General features: G+C 52.5%; 2 protein-coding genes across 7 annotated transcripts; one reads left to right on the forward strand and one right to left on the reverse strand.

Annotated features, from left to right (window-relative positions):
• The first annotated feature begins 112 nt into the window (after nucleotides 1-112).
• Nucleotides 113-20,799, forward strand: PTCD1 (pentatricopeptide repeat domain 1). Its single transcript, XM_047712800.1, is given in 10 exon segments — nucleotides 113-190; nucleotides 2,981-3,464; nucleotides 6,469-6,609; nucleotides 7,801-8,019; nucleotides 10,518-10,619; nucleotides 12,531-12,581; nucleotides 12,583-13,239; nucleotides 14,372-14,488; nucleotides 15,133-15,315; nucleotides 17,228-20,799. Coding segments are annotated over 9 exon segments (2,115 nt in total). The 5' UTR covers nucleotides 113-190; nucleotides 2,981-3,002; the 3' UTR covers nucleotides 17,411-20,799.
• On the reverse strand, nucleotides 17,852-24,963 carry BUD31 (BUD31 homolog). Of its 6 annotated transcripts, none has more exons than XM_047712810.1 (6): nucleotides 24,815-24,963; nucleotides 23,673-23,795; nucleotides 23,121-23,219; nucleotides 19,915-20,037; nucleotides 19,530-19,696; nucleotides 17,852-18,097 (listed from the first exon to the last, which is right to left on the reverse strand). In XM_047712810.1, the coding sequence occupies exons 3-6, from the start codon at nucleotides 23,212-23,214 to the stop codon at nucleotides 18,047-18,049; spliced, it is 435 nt and encodes a 144-aa protein (XP_047568766.1). In that variant the 5' UTR covers nucleotides 23,215-23,219; nucleotides 23,673-23,795; nucleotides 24,815-24,963; the 3' UTR covers nucleotides 17,852-18,046. The 6 variants fall into 6 exon arrangements, with proteins under 6 accessions (XP_047568766.1, XP_047568762.1, XP_047568767.1 ...); XM_047712806.1 differs by having other exon boundaries at nucleotides 23,121-23,241; XM_047712811.1 differs by having other exon boundaries at nucleotides 23,668-23,795.
• Between the last annotated feature and the right edge of the window lie 162 nt (nucleotides 24,964-25,125).

The raw sequence follows: 25,125 nt of genomic DNA on the forward strand, positions 1-25,125 counted from the left end.
GGAGTACGGGACGCTTCGCTAGGCCAGGCTAGCCGCCAGCCGAACTCCCGCCTCTCCTCGCGGCCCGGGGTAACCCGCCTCCGCGCGCACGGGGCGGGGAGTTCGCGTCTCCGAGTGCGCCTGCGTGAAGTCGGCGGAGGCTCGCGCCTACCAGAAGGTCTTTGGGAAGGAGAGTCTGGTCCGCCGCGCGGTGAGGCTGGAGCGGGAGTGAGGGCCACGCGGCGGGGGTGACGCGGAACGGGACTGGGGGTGACATGGGAGCGGGAGTCCGCACAGGAAGTGTCGCATCTGGGATCGGACGTCTAGTGAGACAACCAAGTCTCCAAAGGCCAGTGTGGAGGGGGTCGGACTGGCCAGAGCGCCTGGTGGAGCGTCTAGGGAGGGGCGGGTGCCCCAGAGAGGACAGCGGCGGCGCGTCTCTAATTCAGGGGTTATTAGCTTGGGCAGGTTGAGGAACTTGGGTAGAAAGAAAATTGCACCTTTAGTTTTCTCCGTGTGAAATGAGCATTTCCTTCCGTGACTGACAGAGTAGCGTTAAGAGCGCCCTGAATTAAATCGTGATTTTTTTTTAAGATTTTATTTACTTATTTGTTAGAGAGAGCACAAGCAGGGACAGCCGCAGGCAGAGGGAGAAGCAGGCTCCCCGCTGAGCAAGTAGCGGGTGCGGGATCGTAGGACCCTGGACTCATACCTCGAGTGGAAGGCAGACGCTTAACCCAATGAGCCACCCAGGCGTCCCTAAGTCGGGTTTCTAATGGTGATGAGTGTAAATTATGGTTAGAGACGGAGTGCCTGTAGCTACCACAGGCTATCATTTAGCTTGTCACTGCTGTGACAGGACGGCAGGATCTTGGTATTAAAGCGTCAAAAAAGCAGCATGTGTACTTGTATCGGAGGTTTTTTTGTTTTTGTTTTTTTTTAACGTCTTGACACTTATTTCAATATCATTGGGGTTTTTTCTTGCAAAGTGGTGCATTTCATTTAATGCACTGAAGCACTTTATCTAGGGACGCCTGGGTGGCTCAGTGGGTTAAGCCTCTGCCTTGGGCTTAGGTCATGATCCCAGAGTCCTGGGATCAAGCCGCGCATTGGGATCTCTGCTCGTGGGAAGTCTGTTTTTCCCTCTCTCTTTGCCTGACATTCTGCCTACTTGTGATCTCTGTCTGTCAAAAAATAAAATCCTTTTTTTTTTTTTTAAAGAAGCACTTTATCTAATGTGGCTACTTGAAAATGTAAAATTAGACCTCTGAAGTGATTGCAGATTGATTAATAAATGAGGCTCAGGAAGGGGAGTAACTTGCTGAGGGTCTAGTAGCAGTTCAGCCGAGTGCAAAGGTGAGACTGGCAGGCTGTGGAACTGGGCTGCCTGTGAACCCAGGTCTGGGGAGCGTATTAGACAGCCTCTGTTGACCAGCACCCTGCTGACACTAGTACAGAGGGCCCTTACCATTGCACATCTGGTGAGGCCTGCCACTCTAACAGAAATATAATATGAGCACATATGTAATTTTACATTTTCTTTCTTTCTTTTTTTTTTTTTTTTAAGATTTATTAACTTGACAGAGAGCAAGCGGCAGAGAGAGAGGGAGAAGCAGATCCCAGGACCCCAAGATCATGATCTGAGCCTAAGACAGATGCTTAAATGACTGAGCCACCCAGGGGTTCCCTGATATTTATTTTTATTTTTATTTTTTTTTTAAGATTTTATTTATTTATTTGACAGAGAGATAGACCACAAGTAGGGAGAGCAGCAGGGAGAGGGAGAAGCTGAGCTCTCCACTACCCAGGTGCCCCCTGATATTTTTTTATTGAAGGGTTTCAAGTATGCAGACCAGGATCTCTAGTGTAGCACTGTCCAGTAGAACTAGAATGCAAGCACATATATGATCTAAAATTTCCAAGTAGCTGCATTAAACAAAGCTTACAAATTGTGAAAACTAATATTAAATTTTTTTTTAGCCTGGTATACCCAAAATTATCATTTCGATATGTTGAAAGATTATTTTGTTTTTTGTTGTTTTGTTTTTTTTTTTAAAGATTTTATTTATTTATTGACACAGAGACATCACAAGTAGGCAGAGAGGCAGACAGAGGGAGAGGGGGATGTGGGGCTTGATTCCAGGATCCTGAGATCGTGACCTGAGCCGAAGGCAGAGGCTTAACCCACTGAGCCACCCAGGTGCCCCAAGATTATTGTGTTTAATCTACCTTCTTTTTTGGTACGAAATCTTCGAAATCTGGTGTGTGATTTTTACAAAAAGCCTATCTTCATTTAGACTAGACACATTTTAGGTGTTCAGTAGTCGCATGTGGCCAGTAGTTAGTGTATTAACAGCACAATTCTAGCCCGTTTATCCACAAATTTTGCAGAAAAGCCATGCTTCAGTTAACTTCCCTGTGCAGAGGCCCAGAATGGTGGTTTTTTTTTTTTTAGTAACATATTAAAATAGCTACAATTTTTTAAATACCTGTTAAATGAGAAGTACTAAAAACATCTCATTTGATCTTTATAACCTTGTGGTGAGGTTGGTAGGATCGTCCTCATCCTGCAGCTGAAGAAATCTAGGCATGGGAAGGTCAAGGAATGGGCCTAGTCACACGGCTCTGGCCAGGTGTCAAACTCAGCTCTAACTTCAGTGCCCGGTCTCCTAGATCATAGCTTGAGAATACCACTAGCTTTCGTCTGTTGAGTGGTTTACTTGCCAACACCGTGCCACACGCTGTGTATTGGAGGCCTCATTCGATCATTGCTACAGTGCTGTGTGGGTATTAGGTCTAGGTAACCCCAGTTCACAGGGCAGGAGACTGACCGTAGTGGCGAGTGCCCAGGGACTCATGGATGGTTCTTTGGCAAAAATGAAATCTGAACCTAGGCATTTCTAGCCTCGGCACTCGGGCTTGTGACCACTTCTCTGTCTTCTTTCTGCCTTTCGGGACTACAGACCCCAGTAGTTTTCATTATGTTTCTGACCTGTGCCAGGCCCTGGAGGAGAAAGCCAGAGATGGACCTTGGGAAGCTGGCCCGGCTCTTCTCTGAACTCCGCCCTGTAGGACTGTCTGCCTTCCAGCACCTTAACCCTCTCAGAGCCACATGCACAGGAGGCAGGGAGGGGCCTGCATGGCTGAGGGCTGCGGGGCTGACTCGACCCTGCAGCAGCTCCCTCTCGCAGCTGCCCCTTGGCCAGGGGAACGGGAAGAACACAAGCAGCCTCAGCTCTGACCTGAGCCAGCCTGACCCTGTGGCCTCTCAGGAGGAAGAGGAAGAGAGCTTTGGGACCCTCTCCAACAAGTACTCCTCGAGAAAAATGTTCCAAAAATCAACAGCCCAGTTGTATAACCTACGGCTCAGGGAACAGAGTGCTAAAGACGAGGAAACGGAGCTGGAGCCAGAGATATGGCGGAGCCGGAGAAACACGCCTTACTGGTACTTCTTCCAGTGCAAACGCCTGATCAGAGAAGGGAAGGTGAGGGAACCTTGGGATTCCTGGTTCGACTTCCCTGGTAGCCCAGTATTTCGGAGGGGCTGCCTTACCTTCCTGATCTCTAAGTATTTGGATGCTCAGGGCTCTTCTGTCTTCCCTCACCCCGGGTGCTGCGTCAGGCGATCCACCAGCCACCTGACATTTGGGGTTCCCGCTCCTTGTTGCAGTTCTCATGTTAGTACCTTCAGCCCAGCCTTCCTGGTCTGTATATCTAGCTACCTCACCAGCTCCCTTACACTCACCCATACGGGCCTGAAAGTTCAGTTCCCAGCCTTGTTTTCCCTGCACTGTCTTCATCTCACTAAATGGCGATCCCATCATTCCATCTACTCAGGCCAGAAGCCTTCAGGCCGTCCCTAACTCTTCTCTTTCTCTCACCCAGTGGGAGCTTCAAAATGTTGCCAGTCCTCACACTTCTCACAGTGCTACCCCTGGAAGCCCAGGCCTCACCTTATCCTCACCCCCTCAGCTATCATAGTTGCCACTGGGCTCCCTGCGGCCCTTACCCCCTCCTCCCTAGTCTGTGCAAAGCACAGAGCCACACTATTAAAGCAAATTATGTTACTCTTCCAGGACTCTTCTTTTTTTTTTTTTTTTTTTTTTAAGATTTTATTTATTTATTTGACAGCAAATAGGCAGAGAGGGAGGGAGAGGGGGAAGCAGCCTTCCCACTGAGCAGAGAGCCCGATGCAGATCTTGATCCCAGGACCCTGAGATCATGACCTGAGCCGAAGGCAGAGGCTTAACCCGCTGAGCCACCCAGGTGCCCCCCTTCCAGTACTCTTAATGTGTTCGATGACACTGCTGTTCACTTACGTAGGTATTGATAATGACATTGCATCTATGTTCAAAAATCTCTTAGAGGTGTGTGTTGAAGATCTGGGGAATGAATGATGTAATGTCTGGAAATGTGCTTTAAAAAATTCATATTCAGGGTGCCTGAGGGGCTCAGTCAGTGAAGTGTCTGACTCTTGATCTTAGCTCAGGTCTTGATGTCAGGGTTGTGAGTTTGAGCCCCACACTGGTGTGGAGCCTGGTTAAAAATAAGAAAATTCAGTTTGGAGCAGGAGTACAAGGTATGAATGAACAAGATTGGCCAGATTTTTTTTTTTTTTAAAGTTTATTTATTTATTTATTTGACAGAAAGAGAGAGAACACAGGCAGGGGGAGCTGCAAGGGGACTGGGAGAAGCAGGCTGTCCGCAGGGATCCTGACACGGGGCTTGATCCCAGGACCCTAGGATCATGACCCGAGCTGAAGACAGATGCTTAACCAACTGAGCCACCCAAGCACCCCATGGTCACATGTTAATAACCATTGTAGTTATACTATTTTCTTTACTTTTGTGTACATTTGAACCATTCCATAATTAAAAGTTGAGAAATAAAGAGAAGCCAAAGCCCTCACAATAGCTTATGACGCCTGCAGGGTCTCCTTTTATCTCTCCTACCTCTTTACTCTTAACTCCCCTTCCCTCACGGTGCTACAGCCATCCCGGCCTCCTCTCTGCTCCTCCAACTCCCAGGCACACTCCTGCCTCAGGGCCTTTGCACTGGCTGTTTTCATAGACAGTGTTGTTCCTTCCCTCACCTCCTTCAGATTGTTGTTCTGTCACCTTCTGGGTGAAGCCCTGCTTGGCTGTCACATCTAAAACTGAATCTCACATCCCCTTCTTTTGGCACTTCTTCCTTTGTTGTTTTAAAACCTAACACCAGGGTGCCTGGGTGGCTCAGTTGATTGGGCAACTGCTTTTGGCTTATGTCATGATCTCTGAGTCCCAGGATTGAGCCCCGCATCAGGCTCCTGGCCCTGCAGGGAGTCTGCTTCTCCCTCTGAACTTTCCCCTCTCATTCTCTCTCTCTCTCTTTCTCAAATAAATAAATAAAATCTTCAAAAACAAAAAACCTAACACCATTTGACACAGTATTTTTTTTTTTTTGTCTTAGTTTTCTCACTTGGTGTCTGTCTTTCCACACTAGAAGATGTGTCCCACAAAGGAGCTCCCTCTTGTTCACAGCTGTATCCCTAGCAAATAGACCTTGCAGGATTCAGTCATTACTGGTTAAACCACTGGATGAAAAAAAAAATTAATTGTAAAGGGGTGAACCGAGGATTTAAAGGGGATGGTATAAGGAGTAGGAATGGGGGGCGCCTGGGTGGCTCAGTGGGTTAAAGCCTCTGCCTTCGGCTCAGGTCATGGTCCCAGGGTCCTGGGATCGAGGCCCGCATCGGGCTCTCTGCTCAGCGGGGAGCCTGCTTCCTCCTCTTTCTCTCTGACTGCCTCACTGCCTACTTGTGATCTCTCTCTCTGTCAAATAAAAAAAAAAAAAAAAAAAAAATCTTTAAAAAAAAAAAAAAAAAGGAGTAGGAATGGGGTAGAGATGACTGTGGGCCAAAGGGATTTGCAGCCAGGGGAAGCTGGTCCCTTGGGGCTGCTGTCTTGTGCCACTGCAGGAGTCTGTTGCTATGAACGGCCCCCCTGCGATCGTGCAGCACAGTGGCCCTGAGTGTGCTCACCAACCTTTGCAGAATGTGGTCTCCCATTCCCGCTTAGAACCAGAGGGCTGGCACTACGGATGGGGTCAGCCAGGATGCAAGGGCAGGACAGATCCCAGGATTTGCAGAATTAACATTTTCTGAGGACTTACTGAGAGCCAGGCCCTGGCTCTACTGTAGGCCCACAGAGAGGCAAAGACATGGATGGCGCTGCTTTCAAGGAGTTCATCATCTGGCTGGAGGGAAGGCAGCCATGCCGGTGGGGCCAAGAGCCTTCATAGGTGGTGGAAGTTTAGTGGGCTTTTCTTCAGGGCCACCACAAAGCTCCCTTACTGCAGAGCACAGGGACCAAGAGGCTGGTGGCAGAAGGCCAGGGCGGCTGTGTGGCTCCTGGGCGGGCCCAGGAGGGTCCCTCAGTCTCAGTCTCGCTCCCTCTGCTGAGGGTCTCAGAGGCTGCCCTGAGCCTCCTCCCATGTTCCCTTCCTCCCAGCTGGCCGAGGCCCTGGACCTGTTTGAGCGGCAGATGCTGAAGGAGGAGCGACTCCAGCCCCTCGAGTGCAACTACACGGTGCTGATTGGGGGCTGCGGGCGGGCCGGATACCTGAAGAAGGCCTTCCGGCTCTACAATGATGTAAGTGGGGGGGCCCCAGGGCCGGAAGGGGGAGCTTCCTTCCTGGGTTCATCCTTCATCCAGCAAGACTTCTTGTCATTTGCGATGGATGTCCTCGATCGTCTCTGGCTAGAAGCAAGGGGGAGGAATTGTTATAAATGATAAACTGACCTCATGAAACGCCATGGTGGAGAGCGGCAGGGGGTTTTCCTTGACCAGCAGAAAAGCATTCAGGTGCTAAGTGAGGGGCGGCTGGTGCCAGTGGGCGTTTCCCGTGGTTCTCAGTTCACGGTGTGGTCGCAGCGTTTCTGCACATTCCGGAGCATCCTTAAGTGACTTGCTACCTGTCACCTCAGAGGTGAGAGTCACCTTGACTTAAGTGACTTGCTACCTCTCACCTCAGAGAAGCACAATTCCCTCTTTCTTAAGTTATTCTCTATCAATCTGTTGCTTTTTTTTTTTTTTCAATAAACTTTTTATTTTGGAGCAATTTCAGATTTATACCAAAGCTGCAAAGTCAGTAAAGAAAGTTTTCAAATACCCGTCCCTCAGCTGATCCCCGTATTAGCACTTGGCTTTACCTGGAGCTTTCAGACTCTAGCTTCCTCGGTCACCCGGAGGGTTTGAGAAGCAGAGCGGGAGCCTCACCCTGTGGTTTGTCACTCTGCAGGGCCGGGGGACACAGGGTGTCCTGAGATGTGCTGCAGTGACATGCTCCTGGCCACTGCTGGTCTGGGGGCCACTCTCCCAGCTGACCCTTGCAACAGCCTTTCAGGGTGTTGGTATCATCTGCATTTTCCCAACAAGGAGCCCTCAGTTAGTAAAGTCTGGAGCTGGGGTTGGATGGTCTCCTCCTGCCTTTTCCCAGACCAGATCCACTGTTTGGGTCTTAAGAGTCAGGGTGACCTGGGAGCATCAGGAGGATCCTGCTAAAACCCTCTTCAGCCCGCAGTGGGCTGGTGGCCGTGTTGAGGATGACTCTTTGCTTGGTGCGTCTGGATGCAGTGTCCGTTTTCAGAGGCCCTCAGGCCAAGTCAGGGTCTGGGAGAAGGAGGCTCCGACACACCACTCAGCCCCGCCTTAGCACTGGCCCTGCTAGTGGGTCTGTTTAATGCAGGAGCCGGGTCCTCTCTAGCTTTCCTTCTGTTCGGCTGTCACCTGTATGTGCAGCTGACCCCAGAGCTGCCTCCAGGTGTCTTCCCATCTCCGCAGATGAAAAAGCGGGACCTGGAGCCCTCAGATGCCACCTATACAGCCCTGTTCAACGTCTGCGCCGAGTCCCCCTGGAAGGACTCTGCTCTGCAGAGCGCCCTGAAGCTCCGGCAGCAGCTGCAGGCCCGAAACTTCCAGCTCAACTTGAAAACGTACCATGCGCTGCTGAAGATGGCTGCCATGTGCGCAGACCTCAGGATGTGCCTTGATGTGTTCAAGGTGAGGGTGCCCCGTGGGGGCCTGGTCTCACGCAGCGGATGTGAGGCTGTGGCTCTCTGGGGGCCACTCACTCTCACGGGAGGTTTCAGGGGCTGATAAGGAGTCGGGCTCGAGTTCAGCAATGCTCAGAGGCCTCAGTCTGACGGATAAAGAGGCCCTGCCCCTAGGATGGCAGTGGGTTGTGTGTGCTGTGGACTTGTTATGTGGGATTCCTTGGTGCCACAGTGAGGGGCGGGGCTTCATAGTGCCTCAAGGCCTCCTGCTCAGTGAGAGCAGTGGGAACAAAAATCCTTGGGTTTCCAGGAGGTGCCAGGTTTTTCCAGGGGAGGGGGACATGGGAGTGCTGAGCAGGGGCCTGGCTGTGTCAGGGCTTTGGCCTTTGAGGGCCCTTTGGCCCAAAGCCTCTTTTTTTTCTTTTCTTTCTTTCCTTTTTTTTTTTTTTTTTAAGTTTTTATTTTTTTATTTGACAGAGAAAGAGAGAGAGACACAAAGCACAAGCAGGCAGAAAGGCAGGCAGAGGGAGAGGGAGAAGCAGGCTCCCCACTGAGCCGGGAGCCTGATGCGGGGCTTGATCCCAGGACCCTGGGATCATCACCCGAGCTGAAGGCAACCACTTAACCGACTGAGCCACCCAGGCACCCCTCTTTTCTTTTTCTTTTTGTAAAACTGCACTCCGTGTTGGAGCTTGGAGCTCGGATTCGGGGATTGAACTCTTAATTCTGAGATCAAGACCTGAGCTGAGATCAGGACAGAGGAGCCAGCATATGCCCCCTGTGGCTTCTTTTATCGTCCAGCTGTAAGAGTGTTTTGTTTTTTTTTTTTTAAAGATTTTATTTGACAGAGAGAAACACAGCGAGAGAGGGAACACAAGCAGAGGGAATGGGAGAAGGAGAAGCAGGCAGGCAGCCCGATGTGGGACTCGAACCCAGGACCCTGGGATCATGACCTGAGCCGAAGGTAGACGCTTAACGACTGAGCCACCCAGGTGCCCCTGTAAGGAGTGTTTTTATTCCCACTTTCAGAGGAGACAGTGAGGGGGTTTAAGTAGGGAGGAGCATGAGTGGGCTGGTGGTTCTGCCCTCTCAGGGTGGGGAGGGAGACAAACATGAGGTGACACCTACAGGAAGGCTCAAGGTCCCCGCGACCAAACCTCAGGAGAACCTCGGCACACCCTTGGCAGCTTTGTCTTCCCTCAGGCCCATGGGCACACTTGCTCTCTGGTCTTAGGTTCTATCTTGCTTTTCCACTGCTGACTGACATATTCCTCACTGCACGTAGTGAGGTCCCCCCTCCTGGCAGGAAAGACGACCTGATGAGCTGTCCAGGCACCGCATGGTGCACAGCAGCCTTTGACCAGACCTGGGTTGGCTGCCTTGAGCTGGCAGGAGAGGCAGGATCATGGGGTCTCAAGCCTGGAGAGTTCCTTGAGAGAGACGGATCTCTCCAAAGGGTGCCATGTGAGAGGCAGGTGTTGAAGCTTCCAGAAGAGGGCAGTGGTGGTTTGATAGGCCTCTGACCTGTCCAGAGATGCCACTGATATTTTATGCAGGTCACTCCGGCTGGTGGGGCAGAGGAACCAGTTAAGAGGACAGCTGTGATTGTCCAGGAGGAGGGAGCACGAACTAAAACCTCACTGAAGAGGGGCGCCTGGGGGCTCTGTCAGTTAAGTGTCTGCCTTCAGCTCAGGTCATGATCCTGGGATCCTGGGATGGAGCCCCACGTAGGGCTCCCTGCTCAGCAGGGAGCCTGCTTCTCCCTCTCCCAGTACCCCTGCTTCTATTTTTGTCTCTCGCTGTCTCTGTCTCTGTCAAATAAATAAACAAAATCTTAAAAAAAAAAAAAAAAACCACTTCACTGGAGGTGGCAGGGTTGGCCACAGAGGTGGGGACGGGAGAGTGGCAGTGGTGGGGTAGTGTGGGAACAGCCACGCTCACAAGACAGAGGAAGAGAGGCTCAAGGAGGAGCCCCTGAGGGGCTGAGAGGTGGAAGAATGTTTCAAGAAGGCCATGGCCAACCCTGACAGGTCTGAGGGAGGCCAGGGGTAGCAAGTACCTCGAGCACGTGCTGTGGACAGACACCACAGTCTGTTGTGGGACTGTTCCAGACACCCTCTGAGGTAGGTCATGCCCATGACAGATGGGGCTGGGACCAAGGGAGCTTCCTGCCTTGCCCACACTCACAGGTGTGCCAAAGCTGGGACTTGAAGCCAGCTCTTTGTGGTCCCCAGTGTCTCGGGCACAGGGCCTAAAAGTGGCGGCCTGCATGGTCTTCGCAGAGGGGCTACCCAGAAGTGATGCATCAGCCAGGAAGAGCAGCCTGGAAGGAGAGGGGCAGGGAATGCAGGCAGAGTTGGATGGGTCTGCTTAGGAGCTGGTTTCCAGCCACTCTAGAGCCAGAATCAGGTCTCGCCTGCCCCAGGACTGTCTGCCCTGAATCAGACCTATCAGGCCCTGGGCTCTGCCACAGGTTCTCACGGTAGCCTCCACTCCCTCCTCCAGGAGATCGTCCAGAAAGGACATGCAGTCACAGAGGAGACCTTCAGTTACCTGCTCATGGGCTGCATCCAGGACAAGAAGACAGGTTTCCGATATGCCCTGCAGGTCTGTCCCTCCAGCTCTGCCTTCCTGCCCCTCCTGCTGCCCCCCTTCCCCTGTGCACGCGTGTTGGGCGAAAATGATGATCACATGGGCTTTTTGGGCACCTGTGGCTGCCCCATGCTTGGGTGGATTTATGTTGGCAATATTTGGCCTTTGCAAAGCACACTGCTGCCCACCGTTCTCCAGATGGCAGGGGGAGGAGGCCCTCGGAGGCGGCATGGCTGCCTCCAAGTGAGGGCACAGCCCACGCTCTTGCCCTCGCCAAGTGGCCTTCTGGGCAGCTAGCTCAGATTAGCAAAGCTTACTGTCTTACCCAGAGTGGTTGTTGGGCCCTCCTCCCATGGGCTGCCACTCGCCATCTCTGCACGTGGGACCCAGGGGTTTGCATGTAGTCCTGGGAGGTTCTCCCGGACATGAGTTGAGACACACAGCTCTGATTCCACCTCAGATCCCCAGAGAGAACCTCCCCCGCCCCTAGTCCTGTGGGGTGGCGGTATTAGCAACGGTACCATAGGTGGGAAGGACCCAGAGCTCACCTAGGGCCCTCCATCTTAAAGTGGGTCCCACAGACTGACAGCATCAGCCTTACCTGGGGGCTTGTCAGAAAAGCAGGGTCTCAGCCCCACCGTGGTCCTGCTGTATCCGGATTGGCATTTCAGAAGACCCCCAGGTGGTTAACCCACGTGGAGGCTGAGCCCCAGTGATCCGGGACAGCCCTGGACGGATGCTTTCCTGTCTTCTGGAAGCAGTAGCTTTCTAGTGAAAATCAGCCAAGATCTAGAGCTCTGTTCTAGAGCTGTTCTAGTTAGAAACAGTCTGTAATGCTGATAGCTGGTTTGTGTCCGTGCACTTACTCAGCTGCTCAAGCTAGGCAGCGTCAGCCGTGTTTCACAGACAAGGGAAGTGAGGCTCACAAGAGGTGTAAGTAGCTGCCTACTGTCCACAGTTATAAGGAGAGCTGGGATTTGAACCGAGGTTCGTCTGACTCCTAGAGCCCGAATCCCTGCTAAGCCTCAGTTCTGTCTGTGTTTCCTGGAGGGCGCCTGCTGAGATCCTTGCCCTCCTTAAGACTCTTGTCTGATGCTCAGCAGACCTTTTTGCAGGCTGTACCCACGTGGGCCTGACCAGCCCCTGCCTTGTCTGCACACTTAGCCCTGACGAGGACAGGAAGTCGGATGTGAAGTCTTGTCCCCCTGAATGTGGCTGCCCTTTGAGCCCACAGACAAGAATCCAGGGTGACTAGTGACCCCTGTGTCGCATCTCCTGACATCTTAGCAATGGCGTGGTCTGGGTGTCAGAGGGACATAGATGGGTCAGAGCAGTCCTTTGTGGAGCATATACTGTGCTAGGCACCGTGCTGTGGGGTGAAAATGATTTCATCTCAATAGGAGACGGGGCTGCTCGGGCATCCAGTTTGGGATGCCTCTTCCTCGCTGAGCTCCCTTCTGCTGTGCCTGCCCTGTGCTCTCATCCTTCCCAGAGGCTGCATGAGGCAGAGCCCATAGTGGGCGCTCAGGAAGTGCTGCTGAAATCCCGTTCTTGAGTCAGCTAGACTCTTCCAGAACCTAGCCTCTGTGAATCATCCCTCCCCAGAGAAGTGCAGAGGTGGGCAGAGACCCAGGGAGAGTCTGTTCCCAGTACAGGGCCCTGGGAGAGGGCAAGAGAGATGAAGTGGGAGAACAGTTTAAGGGTGAGCTAGAGAGGAAAGGAGTAGCACCCCCATGAGAATCTCCCAGGAGTTCTCAGATCCTTAGGATTCCTAGTTCTCTGGAGCCTGGCGTTGGGATTGATGCTGTCCAGCTTTCTCCCGGTGCCCCTTGCACTTGCCGAGCAGTGGTTGACTCTCTCTGTCTGCTGTGCTGAAGGCTTCTTCTGAGAAGGGTCTCAGAGCCAAGCTTGTCTTCTCTCCGGCAGGTATGGAGGCAGATGCTGAGTCTGGGGCTCCAGCCGAGTCAGCACGGCTACAAACCTACTCCTGGGGGCAGCTCGAGACTGCGGCTTGGGGGACCCGGAGGTGGCCTCAGCGCTGCTCCTGAGGCCCACGGAGGAGACGGTCATGCTCCAGCCCCTGGCACGTGGGTTTCGGGCAAGGAGGAGAGCCCGGGCCCGGGTGAACGATGGTGTGTCAGTCAGGCTGCATGTGGAGGCCTTGGGAGGCAGCTGTTTCTGGAATCTTCTCAGTGTGCTTGAGAACCTGCCAGAGCCTCTCGAAGCCAGAGCCCCCAGCAAGGCCCAGCCTGAGGTGGAAATGAACACAGAGTCCGACCACAAGGTGGCCCTCATTTCCTTGGCCCCAGAACCTTCTCCCTGCGGGCTGGAGGCTAACCTCCTGACCTTGGGACCAGTGTCCCCAGCCGTGGTCTCCTTCGGGACTGTGACCACCCCAGCTGACAGGCTGGCCTTGATGGGGGGCCTAGAGGGCTTCTTGGGCAAGATGGAAGAGCATGGGCTCCGACCCAACATCAAAACCCTCACGCTGCTGGCTGAGGTGGTGGCACCTGGGAGTCCCTCAGAGTCCTCATTGCTGACCGTCCTGGACACGTACCAGGTGGAAGCCGACGTGACGTTCTTCAACACTCTGATGAGGAAGAAGAGCAAGTCTGGTGATCTGGAGGGGGCAAAGGTGAGGGGCTGGGAGGTAGGCACCAGGTGCAAGGCTGGGTCCCCTCCTTCTTCCCTCCTCAGACTTTCTGACTGCAGGACCTGGTTGCCCTGCAAGGGGCGTCACCCCTTCCTGGGGTAGGTGAGCTGACTGACCAAAGCCTCCATTCTGGGCCTGGACTTGGGCAGAGCTGAGAATGGAGGGGTGAAGCGGCTGGGCTGCGCTGCCTGTCCTCACCGAGGAGCTCACAGATGGCAGACCCCAGAATCCTCACACCGCCTGAGGAACACAAAGCATGCTGGGGCCGTGGGACCTGTGGCCAAGAGCCTGGTGGCTCAGGAGTGTCCCCACCCTTCAGTCACACTCCTCAACACACAGACACACACACACATACACTCTGATACAGCCCTCTGTGTTAGATGCCCATTTGAAGAGCTTCCCATCCGTTCCTCACTCCACTGACCACACCACAAGGCTCTGCCAGTACGAGGCTACCCCCCATTCCACAGATGGGGCACCGGAGCCCTCATGCGGTTTTGTCCATGTGTCTGTGTGATGGCTCTTTGGTCAGAGCATTGAGCTGGGCTCCTGTGGGCATCAAAGGTGACAGGGACACAGCCTCTGCCTTCAGGGCCTCAGTGGAGGGCACGCCTTCCTCTAGACTAGCTGAACACAACAGAGCCCCTCCCTGAGCCAGCCAGGCCACGAGGGCATCTTCTTCCTCACCCCCAAGCCCCCACAGACTCAGCTTTACGTCCCACGCTGTTGTTGGCATTGCCTCCCACCCTGGACTGTGGGGCCGGGCCTGGGAGACCACTGGTGCTCAGTTGACGTTGAAGGGCCGAGTGCTGGGTGGACAGCCAGCAGGGAAGCAGAGAGACATGGGAATATGAAGGGCCTCGGGGCAGGGGGTTGGCATGGTGGAGATGGTTTGGAAGGCAGGGTATCCTCGCAGAGTGGCTAAATTCTGGGGAGCTGCGTGCTTGCAAGCCAGGCTGAGACCCTCATCCAGTGTGGTCCCGGAGGGAGTGGTGAGGCCTCTGAGCAGAACTGTGCCCCCGAGGTCTCCAGCCAGCCACGGCCTTCAACTGAGAAGACTCCTGCCAGGCTTGGTGGGTCACAGCTTCCAGGGATGCCGTCTCTGTCTCCACAGGCACTGCTGCCACTCCTGGCAAAGAGGGGCATTGTCCCCAACCTGCAGACCTTCTGCAACCTGGCCATCGGGTGCCACAGGCCAAGGGATGGTCTGCAGCTGCTTGCAGACATGAAGGTGAGTGGGTCCAGGCCTGGGGGGACCCATGGGGCTAACTAGGGGTGCTCAAGGAGAAAGCTGGGCCCTCCTGAACCCCCAGACCTCTGCACCCAACAGCCCAAACAGTGTGCATGGGGGCAGGGAGTGTGGGGTCATTCTAGCTTCAAGTGTAGAAAGGTCACTGGCCCAACTGGAGAGAAAGTGGACTCTGGTAAGTTGCTTCAGGATCTGGCGTTGAAAACAGGGTGTTAGAGTCTTGAAGGTGGTTGCAGCGGGGAGAGGTGGTGGGGAGGAACAGGTTTTGGCCCCGACTCTGGAGGGGTGGGAGGCATGACTAGAGCAGGGGTGTTACAGCATTCTGGGAGCAGGGATTACAGTAAACCCACAGGAAAGAGCCGAGGAGGTGGTCTTCTGCATGTGCTTTACTGCCTGGGTCTGCTGATCTCTGAGCAAGTTCTTCAGGCCGGGGAAGATAGGGTCCCTGGGGCTGGGTGGGATGGACCTACAGTGCAGGGCACGTGTACTTTCCTTTTGGAGTGGGGTGTACTCTTGGCCTGGTGGCTGGTCTGCAGAGCAGGCCTGAATGGCCCGACGCACCCAGAGGGCTGCTTTGTCCCAGTGGCTGCCATTAGCTCGCTAATCGTATGTCTGTGCTGTTGCAGAAGTCCCAGATGACCCCCAACGCCCACATCTACAGCACTCTCATCAACGCAGCCCTCAAGAAACTGGACTACACCTATCTCATTGACATCTTGAAGGACATGAGGCAGAACAGGGTCCCTGTGAATGAGGTGGTCATCCGCCAGCTGGAGTTTGCCGCCCAGTACCCGCCCTCCTTTGATCGGGTGTGTGTGCCAACCTCTCACTCGCCTGTCCTCTCTTTAACTGCCCTGCCTCCCCCCGCGCCCCCCCCCCCCCCGCCCCCGAGTCTGGCCTCCCGGAGCTGGAACTCCCTTGCTTTAAACTGTCAGTGGCTTCCCTTAGGAGAAATCCCAAATTCCTTAAACCACAGCCCATGAGTCCCTGTGGCCCACTTCATCTCTTGTCACTCTTCCTGGATTCACTGTCAGTCCCACTGGCCTTCCGTCATTTCTGTATGACACAGCCTCTTCTGCCTTGGGGTTTTTGTATTCCCTCTGCCTTGAGTAGGCTGCCCGCTTCCTGTAACTGGCACCTCACCCTGTCGGTCTCAGCTTGGATGGCTCGTTCTCAGGGATGCCCTGCTGCTCCCTCCTGCCTCTCATATCCAGCGCTGTTCCTTTTCGCTGTGTTTCACAGCCAGTAATTACACCTGCACAGGTGACTGTCACCTTCACAGAACCCATAAGCCCCTGGAGCTGGAGACTGACCGCCTTGCTCGCCTGGCTCCCCGGTACCTGCCCATTGCCTGGTGCCCCGTATAGACCGTTGTTCGTCCAGTGAATGGGGATGGCAGCCAGGCCGTGATAGAGTCTGCTTTGTAACGGCCACTTCTCTCCCTGTTGTGCTGAGGATCGTAGGCTGGGGGGGTTCGGATGTAGGGCCCATGGGAGTCCCCCATGCTGAGTGCCCCCAGGGCAGCTGTGGCCTGGAGGAACACCATCCCAGTGGGGAGGGAGGGAGAGGAGCAGGGACACACCAGGTATGGTGTCAGGGACAACTGTGCAGGTGCAACGCATGAGGGCCATTTTGGGGGCTCAGTCAGAATCTGGGAGACAGCAGCAGAGCATACGCCAGGCAGAGGGCATAACTGGGCATCTGAACATCTAGCGGTTAGTGTTGCCTTACTGGTTCTTCAGGGGTCTTCGTGTGTTCTGGATTCTCATGTTTTGTTCCACGTTGCAAGTATCTTCCGGTTAGTGGACTTGTCCCCACTCCGTGGTGCAGTGTTCTGACGGCATCGTCTCAGGTTCAGTCCAGATACCAGCCTACCACAGGCCTAAAGCTTACTGGATTTAGATCATACTCCTGTTCCCTTAGGACAGGGACTTATTTCTGTCTGTCCCTATCGAGTTTTTGTTTTATGTACTTTCAGGCTGGATTAGATACATACAACTTCTGGAATTCTTAAATCTTTTGAATCCAGTTGTTTGTCCACATGGGCTAAGTTTTTATCTTCAATATATATATATATTTTTTAAAGATTTTATTTATTTGACAGAGAGATCACAAGCAGGCAGAGAGGCAGGCAGAGAGAGAGGAGGAAGCAGGCTCCCTGCTGAGCAGAGAGCCCGACGCGGGGCTCGATCCCAGGACTCTGAGATCATGACCTGAGCCGAAGGCAGCGGCTTAACCCACTGAGCCACCCAGGCGCCCCTCTTCAATATATTTTTGGCTTTTTTTTTTTTATTTCTATGCATTTCTTTACCAGCTTTCTTTTAGCATCTGCTGAACCTCTCGTTTCCTCCGTTTCTTCCCCCCTTCTCGAGACCACTGCAGCAGTGCTGAGAGGACACAGGGGAGGCGCTCAGGCTGCGGAGGCAGTGTTAGCACCCAGCGATTCTATCTTGGGGGGCCAGGGGCCATCCCTGGGTGTAGCGTAGCAGCACCGACTTCAAGGGATGGTTAGCAGATGGGAATGTGGTCTGCCCCACAGCAGCTGTTTCTTGACAGTAGGTGACTTGAGTATCCATAGTTTTCCTGCCCTCCCCCCCTTAACCACCTAGAAATGAGAACAGTTTCCCTGAGACCGGAGCTGGCTGCCTTGGTTTGGGATGAGCCGTAGGTAGCATGCAGTGACTAAAGTCTCCTCTGAACCCCATGCTTTTCCATTTATAGTACAAAGGGAAAAACACCTACTTGGAGAAGATTGATGGCTTCCGAGCTTATTATAAGCAGTGGCTGAAAGTGATGCCGGCAGAGGAAACCCCCCACCCGTGGCAGAAGTTCCGGACCAAGCACCAGGGGGACCAAGACCCCATCACAGAAGCCGATGTGGACGGAGGCCATGGAGGCAGGTGATGGGAGATGCTGGGCCTCCATCAGAGCTGGGGCGAAGGGTGTGTTGTTTACAGAGCCCCGTGGGAGCCCCAGGAGCCTCTCCACATCAGGCCTGTGCATGTACTCGTGTGGCCTCAAGCCTGAGGAAGGGTCTAGCGTGGAGGAGCGCGGCAGCGTTTTGCAGGCATTGGTATGAGGACACACGCTGGGCCCAGGGTGCCTGACAAGTTCATGGCAGGTCCGAGAGCGGCCTGGCCCACCTTAACAGACCATCTCCGGTCACCCTCATCTGGGAGGTGGCTGTCCCTGCAGTGATGAGGAACGTGAACTTGCTCACAGTTACACAGCATCTAAAAGGTAGAGTCAGGATGGAGGCCCGAGGGGACCAGTTTCTAGGGCCTGGCGCTCGCGCAGTGGGGTCCACAGACTGCTGGCTCTTGGACAGAATAAATGCTGGACGCAGATGTTTAAAAATTTTATTTCTACAAATCACAGCTGAGAAACACCAAAGCCTTTACACGTAGAGACCGTGCTCCAACTCACGCCAGGAGCACTGCTCTGCGAGAAGAGCTGCTCTTAGGAAAGGGGGTGACGCGACAGGCAGAAACCCACGAAGTCCAAAAGTTCAGGGTGAAGAGGGGTCAGGGCCTGAGGGCCTCAGCCGGAGCAGCCCCGGCAGCCGCAGTGCGTGCACTCGATGATCCGGCCCTGAAAGAGAGGACAGCTGAGATGCTACACTCCTGCCATGGGCCACCCCCCCACCTCCACCCCCAACAAGGTGGCAACCAGACATTCACTGTCTACAGGACACTCCTCACAAAGTCTTCTGTGACAGATGCCGACACTGAAGCTACACCTCTGTGCATTTAATTTATGCAGTCACTGTACGTACCGGCCCCCAGAAGGGAAAAAAGTCTGTGAATGTGAAGTGAGCATGAGCTACCCTGCAGTGAGCTGGAAGTGGGTCCGCTACTGCTCACGGGGCTCAGGGCCTCTGGGCTGGGGAATGTTCTAGTAGAGGCACAGGGGCAGAGGATGTGCACTGGAATCTGAATGGCAGAAGAGTCTTGTCCACTGGGCCGGGCGTGCCCGGGTGTCCGGCTGAGGGCCTGCCCACAGAAGGGCCTAGAGCAGTGGTTTATGTGTATTTTCCTTTGTTCTATTTTTTTTTGGAGGAGCAAGACCCTTAACTAAATGCACGAGATCAGATGGTGACAAAAACAGGCTCTACTGTGGCCACAGGGCGGGGGCAACAGCCCCCATCAAATGCCGCTGCAGAATCCCGGGGTGAGGGGGTGTGGTGGCTTCCGCCACTCTACCACCTCTCCCTGCCCCCACCTGAAAACCAGCACCCAGATTCTTCAGGGGAGAATCTGATGTCCTTGGGCCCTCATTTGATGTGCACTCCTCCCTGACTTCACAGACGATTCAGGGAGACAGAGCTGCCTGCTGAGGTAAAGCCCTTGGCCCAGAGCTCTACAAACTAGAACTGGTCTGCAAGGGACTGGTGATGAGGCACCCGGGAGGTGGGCAGCCCCGCCTGACAGCCCGGCTTGGCCCACCACGGTCAGCCAAGGGGCTGCCCTCAAAGGCCACCACAGCCAATGTCCTAGGAACTGCCTCCCTCCCCCTGCACTTGGACTTCAGAAAGGCTGACGCTGTCAGCTCAGTGGCTGCATACGCAGCACCATTCGTGAGCTGCGCAGTCACGTTTTAGAACAAAGTTCTGACAGAAGAAATACGATGTAATACCTCTGAGGAGAAGGCCTGGAGAAAAGCGTGCCTGGGGAGAGCATGCGAGGGGAAGGGCAGGAGTGCCTGCTGACCGGCCTGAGCTCCCCCGACTCAGCCCTCCCCACCACTTTGGGGGCAGGTGTCCTAACCCCCAATTCCTGTGTGAGGACGGAATCCAGTAACTTGCCCAAGGGTGCAATGGAGTTGGCCCCCAGACCTAACACATGGCAGCTGCGACACTGCCTGGCACGGACCACACAGGAGAGGGACTCACTCCCCGGGGCATGGCCAGCAGGACAGCCAGCAAAATCGTGTTCAGTCCCCTGCCGCCAACTAGGGCAAACTTCAGAACTGAAAAAGTGACCTCAAACTTGATCATCAGCCATTACAGGGGTAGAGACGTTACCACTTCTAGCTTGCTTTTGGGGACCCGGCAAATGCAGTTTGTTCCAAAATTGGTGTCCCGGGTCTGAATGCAGCGCAGGCAGCATAAGTTCTCATAGCCCTGCTTTTTCCATTTTGCTATCAGATTTTTGTCTGCATAGCCTTCTTTAATGCAGTATTCGTAGAGTTCTGTCAAGAAGAAGGGAAAGGGCGTCAGACCGTGCTCTCACAAAGCTGCCCCAGCCCATCACTACTCTTCACTAAAAAGACTGTTTAGCCAACGCTGACCCCTCCCCACATTTTTACCAATAAGAAAACTGACAATTGCTGAGGTTGCAAGAACAGGAACCATTAAGTAAATGTGAAAGCTACTCAAGCTGGTGAGCCAAGAGAATTGAGTTCATTACCTCTGCTTATGGCTTTCCTCTTGTAAAAGAGGTCAAAAATATACCGCGTTTTTTGGTGATGGATCCTGAAGATAGGCCACAGAGATTCCACTTTCCTCTTTCCCTCGTGAGGTTCTGTTTCAGCTGCGGAGAAAAAGGTGTGTGTTTGTTTTCTTGTGGCAGGCAGTGGTCACTGCGCAGAATACAGGTTTTTTTTGTTTTTGTTTTCTTGTAAGTAGGGATAAAGTATCAATCCTACTTCATACCCTCTAGCTTGGCTATCATCAAAAAGACAGTCACAAGGGTTGAGGATGCGGGAAAATTGGACCACAGGCTGCTGGTGGAAATGTAACATGGTACAGCCTCTCTGGGGGACAGTCTGGCTCTTCCTCAGGAAGTTAATGTTACCATATGCCCTAGCGGATCTCCTGCTGGGTATACAGCCCAGAGAACTGAAAACACACGTGCCCACAAAAACCCTCCTATGAATGGGCAAACAGCAGTATTCACAACAGCCTGAAAGCAGAAACAATCCCGGTGTCCATCAGCTGACAGAATGGATAAACAAAACCCCCCACAGCACGGAGCATCATCCAGCCAGAAAAAGAAACGACCCCCTACAACACGGATGCACCTTGAGAACATGATGCCCAGTGAAGGAAACTAGTCCCCAAAGCCCACATGCTAAGTGACGGCCGACAGGGATAGAAAGTGGATGAGTAGTTGCCTCAGTCTGGGAGAGCTGGCGGGATGCGGGAAGGGGTTGACTACCAAAGGGTGCAGGGTTTCTTCAGGAGGTAAGAAAACACTGAACACCCCTAACACCGTAAGGGCACATTTTACAGAACAGGGCTTCTATTTCAATAGAGCTGTGACTTGAAAAAAGCTAAAGCAAGCCACGTGATTCAAACGGGACAGCTGGAGGCGCGGGTCTTTCCGTTAGCAGCTACGGGTTGATCTTTGCCTGCTACCTCCACTACCTCCGCTCGGTTTCTACAGCGGGGCAGCGAGGGAACGAGTGGTCAAGAAAACTGTGCCTCCATTCCTCCAACTCTGGGGCCACGCTATTACTTGGGGTGTGGAGTTCAGCTCCACACACAGGATTCTGTGATTCAGGCAAAAGGCAGGTGTTGCGGACTGAGCAAGTGCAGCATGTGTGGGCTGAAGGCCTGCCCTTCAGGCACAGCAGTGGGGCAGGCGGAGCAGCTCTGGGGGCGGTGTTCCAGGGCAGGGAGGCAGACCGGCCCCCAGGATTAAGTGGTAAAGGCCACAAAAAAGACCATGCAGAAGGGGACGTGGGGGCTGACATTTTATACAGGCGCTCAAAGAAGGCACAATGGGGCATCTGATCAGAGTCTGTAAGAAACAAACGGGGTGCTGGGTGAAATGGGGGAAGGGGGTTACATGAGCAAGCTTCCAGTTATAAATAAGTCCTGGGAAATGGTGACTACAGTTTACAGTACTGTATGGTATATTTGTAAGTTGCTAAGAAAGTAAGCCTTAAAAGTTCTCACAAGAAAAAACAAAACAGAACTGTAAGATAATGAATCTTAAATTATTGTTCATCTTTTCATAATACAGACATATCAAATCACATACAGCTAAAACATACAATGTTTTATGTCAGCTAGATCTCGATTCAAAAGGTAGGGGGCAAACATGCTTATAGGGCAACTGGAAGTAGAGCCTCCCTCCCCGTGCTTTTGTCCTTTCTCAATCTTTAGATCAGAGCAGCACTCCCATTTTTAAAATCCCTTTTGGACCCATTTTCACAAGACCATGTGAACATTCCTGGATGTTGTTTTATGCAGGTCTGCACACAAAGTGGAACACAAAGTGGAAAACTAGACGTACGGGTGCCCTGGCATGGACTAGATTTAGATTTTTGCCACTTGGCTAATGCCAAAAATTTCAAAAGGAATGGCCCATTAACTTCAAAACCTCAGCAACAATTGTTTTAAAGTGTTATTCTTTAAAAATCTAGCTAAATGTCGGACACCTGGGTGGCTCAGTGGGTTAAGCCTCCGCCTTAGGCTCGGGTCATGATCTCAGGGTCCTGGGATCAAGGCCCACATTGGGCTCTGCTCAGCAGGGAGCCTGCTTCCCTCTCTCTCTGCCTGCCTCTCTGCCTACTTGTGATCTCTCTGTCAAATTAATAAATAAAATCTTAAAAAAAAAAAATCTAGCTAAATGTTCATTATGCAAGTGTTTATGCTTGATCTTTAACTAGTTTAAAATTCTTAGAAAAGCAACCATTTAGGGGCGCCTGGGTGGCTCAGTCAGTTGAGTGTCTGACTCTTGATTTCAGCTCAGGTCATGATCTCAGGGTTGGAAGATCGAGCCATCAATCGGGCTCTGTGCTGGATGTGGAACTTGCTTAAGATTTTCTCTCTCTGAGCCCCCAGGCCCCACGCTCACTGTCTCTTAAAAAAATTTTTAGGGGTGCCTGGGTGGCTTTGTTGGCTGGGCGTCTGCCTTCAGCTTAGGTCACAATCCCAGGGTCCTGGGATCGAGCCCCATGAACATCCCTTGTTCAATAGGGAGCCTGCTTCTCCCTCTGCCTGCCACTCCCCCTGCTTGTGCTCTATCTCTCTGACAAATAAATAAATAAAAATCTTAAAAAAAAAAATTTTTTTTTTTAAAAGGCAATTGAGTAAGTGGTCACACTGTGATCATAAAGGCCAACAGATGCTCATGGCTTCAGATAAAATTTCTAAAAACACACTATACTGATTCATCAAGTTCAGGATCATACAGCATTTTGAGGGAACTGAAGATGGCCCATTCTGGAAAACTAGTAGATAATGCAAAAACAAAGCGATGAAACCTGTGTCAGAAACCAAGAGAAATCTGGATAAAACTCTTACAGAAAATGTGAACATGAAAAAGGACAGGATTTTCCAAGTAAACATATTTTGTAAGACTCTAAATATGTACCTAACCAAAACAGTAAATAATTAGAGGTAGACTACTCAATCTTTATTCTCGAAGATTTCTGTATCAAAGTTGGCCCCAAAATGTCTTTGAGGACCTTTTCATGAGTGCCATCTTATTTTCCAGAACTCTTAATATTCCTGAGTTAATAAGCAAACAAAACAGATCAGTGTCTAGAGGCCACAGTGGCGTTTCTCTTCCAATATGATACTAGAATTTCTGCCTGCCCCCTGGAGACATCAAAACCTGTGACTCTTAGACGCTGCTCATCCAATCAGAAACTCCCCACTTACCTTCTCTCATCTTTTGATCTAATTCATCCAGCGTTGGTTCGATCAACTCCCAACCATCTGGGGGAGCTTTCCGACTCCTTTTCACTTTGGGCATTTTTTCTACAAGATAATTTGCAAAGACCTGGAGGAGGAAAATTAAATGGATTTGTTTCTGAACTTGAAATCCCCAAAGGCCTTCACCAGCCACCCTTTTGGTGCACATTCCCTTCCCTAAATCTGTTTCCTTATCCGTAAAATGGGAATACTAGAAACTACATAGAGGGCCATTGTGAAGATTTCATTATAATTACATGGAACATGCCTGCATTAAATGTGTTTAGTAGATTTTCCCCATTACCTTTAACATCACCTATGAGCCTGGCCCTATACTGGAAGTTGGGAACAAAGAACAAACAATAAGACACAACTTCTGTCATCGGAAAGATGACATTCTAGCAAGGAAACAAAGTAAGAAGGTAATTATAATACAATGTGAGAAGGCCTATGGCTGGGAGAGCCGAGAGACCGGGGGTTTAAAAAGGAAAAAGATGGTATAAAGCCAAAGTACCTTACCGTCTCTTCCCCAGAAGTTTAACAGAAAGACCTCTGGTCTCTTCAGTTACAGGCTTAGGTTCTTGACCAAGTCTACCAATTACTCTGTGACTCTGGGGAGGTCCCTTCCCTTTCAGGTCTTGTCTGTAAAATGAGAGGAGTGAATTAGCTGGATTGCAAAGGGTCTTTGAACCCCCCCAAAAAAAATACTACATAAAGGCAAGTCAGATAAAGCCCATACAACAGGCCAGCACAAATACACAAACATTTTTCAAACCACATGGCATTCCCTAGCTGGCCAAGAGGACACAGGTTAATTATCTCCTATTCTGAAGCACAGCAGACTCCCCTCTTCCAAACATCCAGTCCCTCCCTTCCGTGGGATGCCGGGCAGTTTACAAAGTCCTCCCCGCCAGCATACAAACATCCCCTGGTTCCTTTCATGAATTCTCCATTAGCAACCTTACAGGTGAGGAATGAAACTTCTAGAGGTAAAGTCAGGGTCGCAAAAGCTGAGAACTGGCAGAATATGATTCTGATGGGGAGGCTCCAGACTCGCTAATCAGTGGTCTTTGCACAGGTCTCCCCTATGCTGAAGCTAGAGATGGCCAGAATCTGGACCCTGCCCCAGCGCTCACTGGCCGAGAAGACAGAGATACGGGATGAGCACTTTGCTACGACCCAGGGAAATTCGTGAGCCCTGGTCCATGTGTTACCTAGGGGGAGGTAACAAGTAGGAAGCAACTGGATCCAGAGGTGTCGGGCGGTGTTAAGAGGTGGTAGCGCTCGGGAGAAGAAACGAGCAGAAAGGCGTGCGGAACGAGGGAGAGAAAACGTTGACAGTGGGGATTGTAGGAGAAGGCTCCTAGGGACGACGGCATCTGAACCGGGCTTATAAGAACAAACAGTATTTAGACAGAAGGCGTTCTCAGCAGAGAAAAGAGCGGGAGAAGCGGGAACCTAGAAGAAAACCCCAAATATCCCATTCTCTGGGCAGAACGAACGAGGCGCCACCTCCTCTCGGGAACTCACCCTGACCTTCCGCTCCAGAGGCCCGAACCCACCCCTGGCCAGCCGCTCTGATCGCTGCTGGGCCAGTGCAGACCTCCGATTCCTGGCCCTAGCCGTTACCAAGGTACTGGAGAACACAGAAAAATGCTCACCCGAAACACCGTCACCATCACCCTCCACCTCTCTACAGACGGCTTCCGCTTCCCAGGTGAAATCTCCAGGGTGAGGTCCTCGCGGAGCCCCTCCCCACCTCGCGCGGAGATTGCGTCATCTTAGGTGTCCGCAGTTTTGCCTGTATAGAATTTTACAGCCGCTGTTGCCTTTTGCCTTTGCATCCCGCGGGGGGGACCGGCAGGCTCACGCGTCTCCCGGGACCTGGGGGGACCGGAGGCTCTGTTGCCTGGGCAGCGTGTAGGCGAACCTGGACTCAGGCGACGCCCGGGACAGTCTCCGTGCGCCGGCT

Source organism: Lutra lutra, chromosome 18 (assembly GCF_902655055.1).
Source record: "Lutra lutra chromosome 18, mLutLut1.2, whole genome shotgun sequence".
NCBI classification, from domain to species: domain Eukaryota; kingdom Metazoa; phylum Chordata; class Mammalia; order Carnivora; family Mustelidae; genus Lutra; species Lutra lutra.

What these genes read in the sequence shown, in the direction of transcription:
- BUD31 (XM_047712810.1), bottom strand. Translation starts at nt 23,214, where the DNA reads ATGCCCAAAGTGAAAAGGAGTCGGAAAGCTCCCCCAGATGGTTGGGAG. An exon ending in AGATCAAAAGATGAGAGAAG is followed by an intron (nt 20,038 to 23,120) that starts GTAAGTGGGGAG and finishes TTTTCTCCGCAG; the next exon opens with CTGAAACAGAACCTCACGAG. An exon ending in GAGGAAAGCCATAAGCAGAG is followed by an intron (nt 19,697 to 19,914) that starts GTAATGAACTCA and finishes TCTTCTTGACAG; the next exon opens with AACTCTACGAATACTGCATT.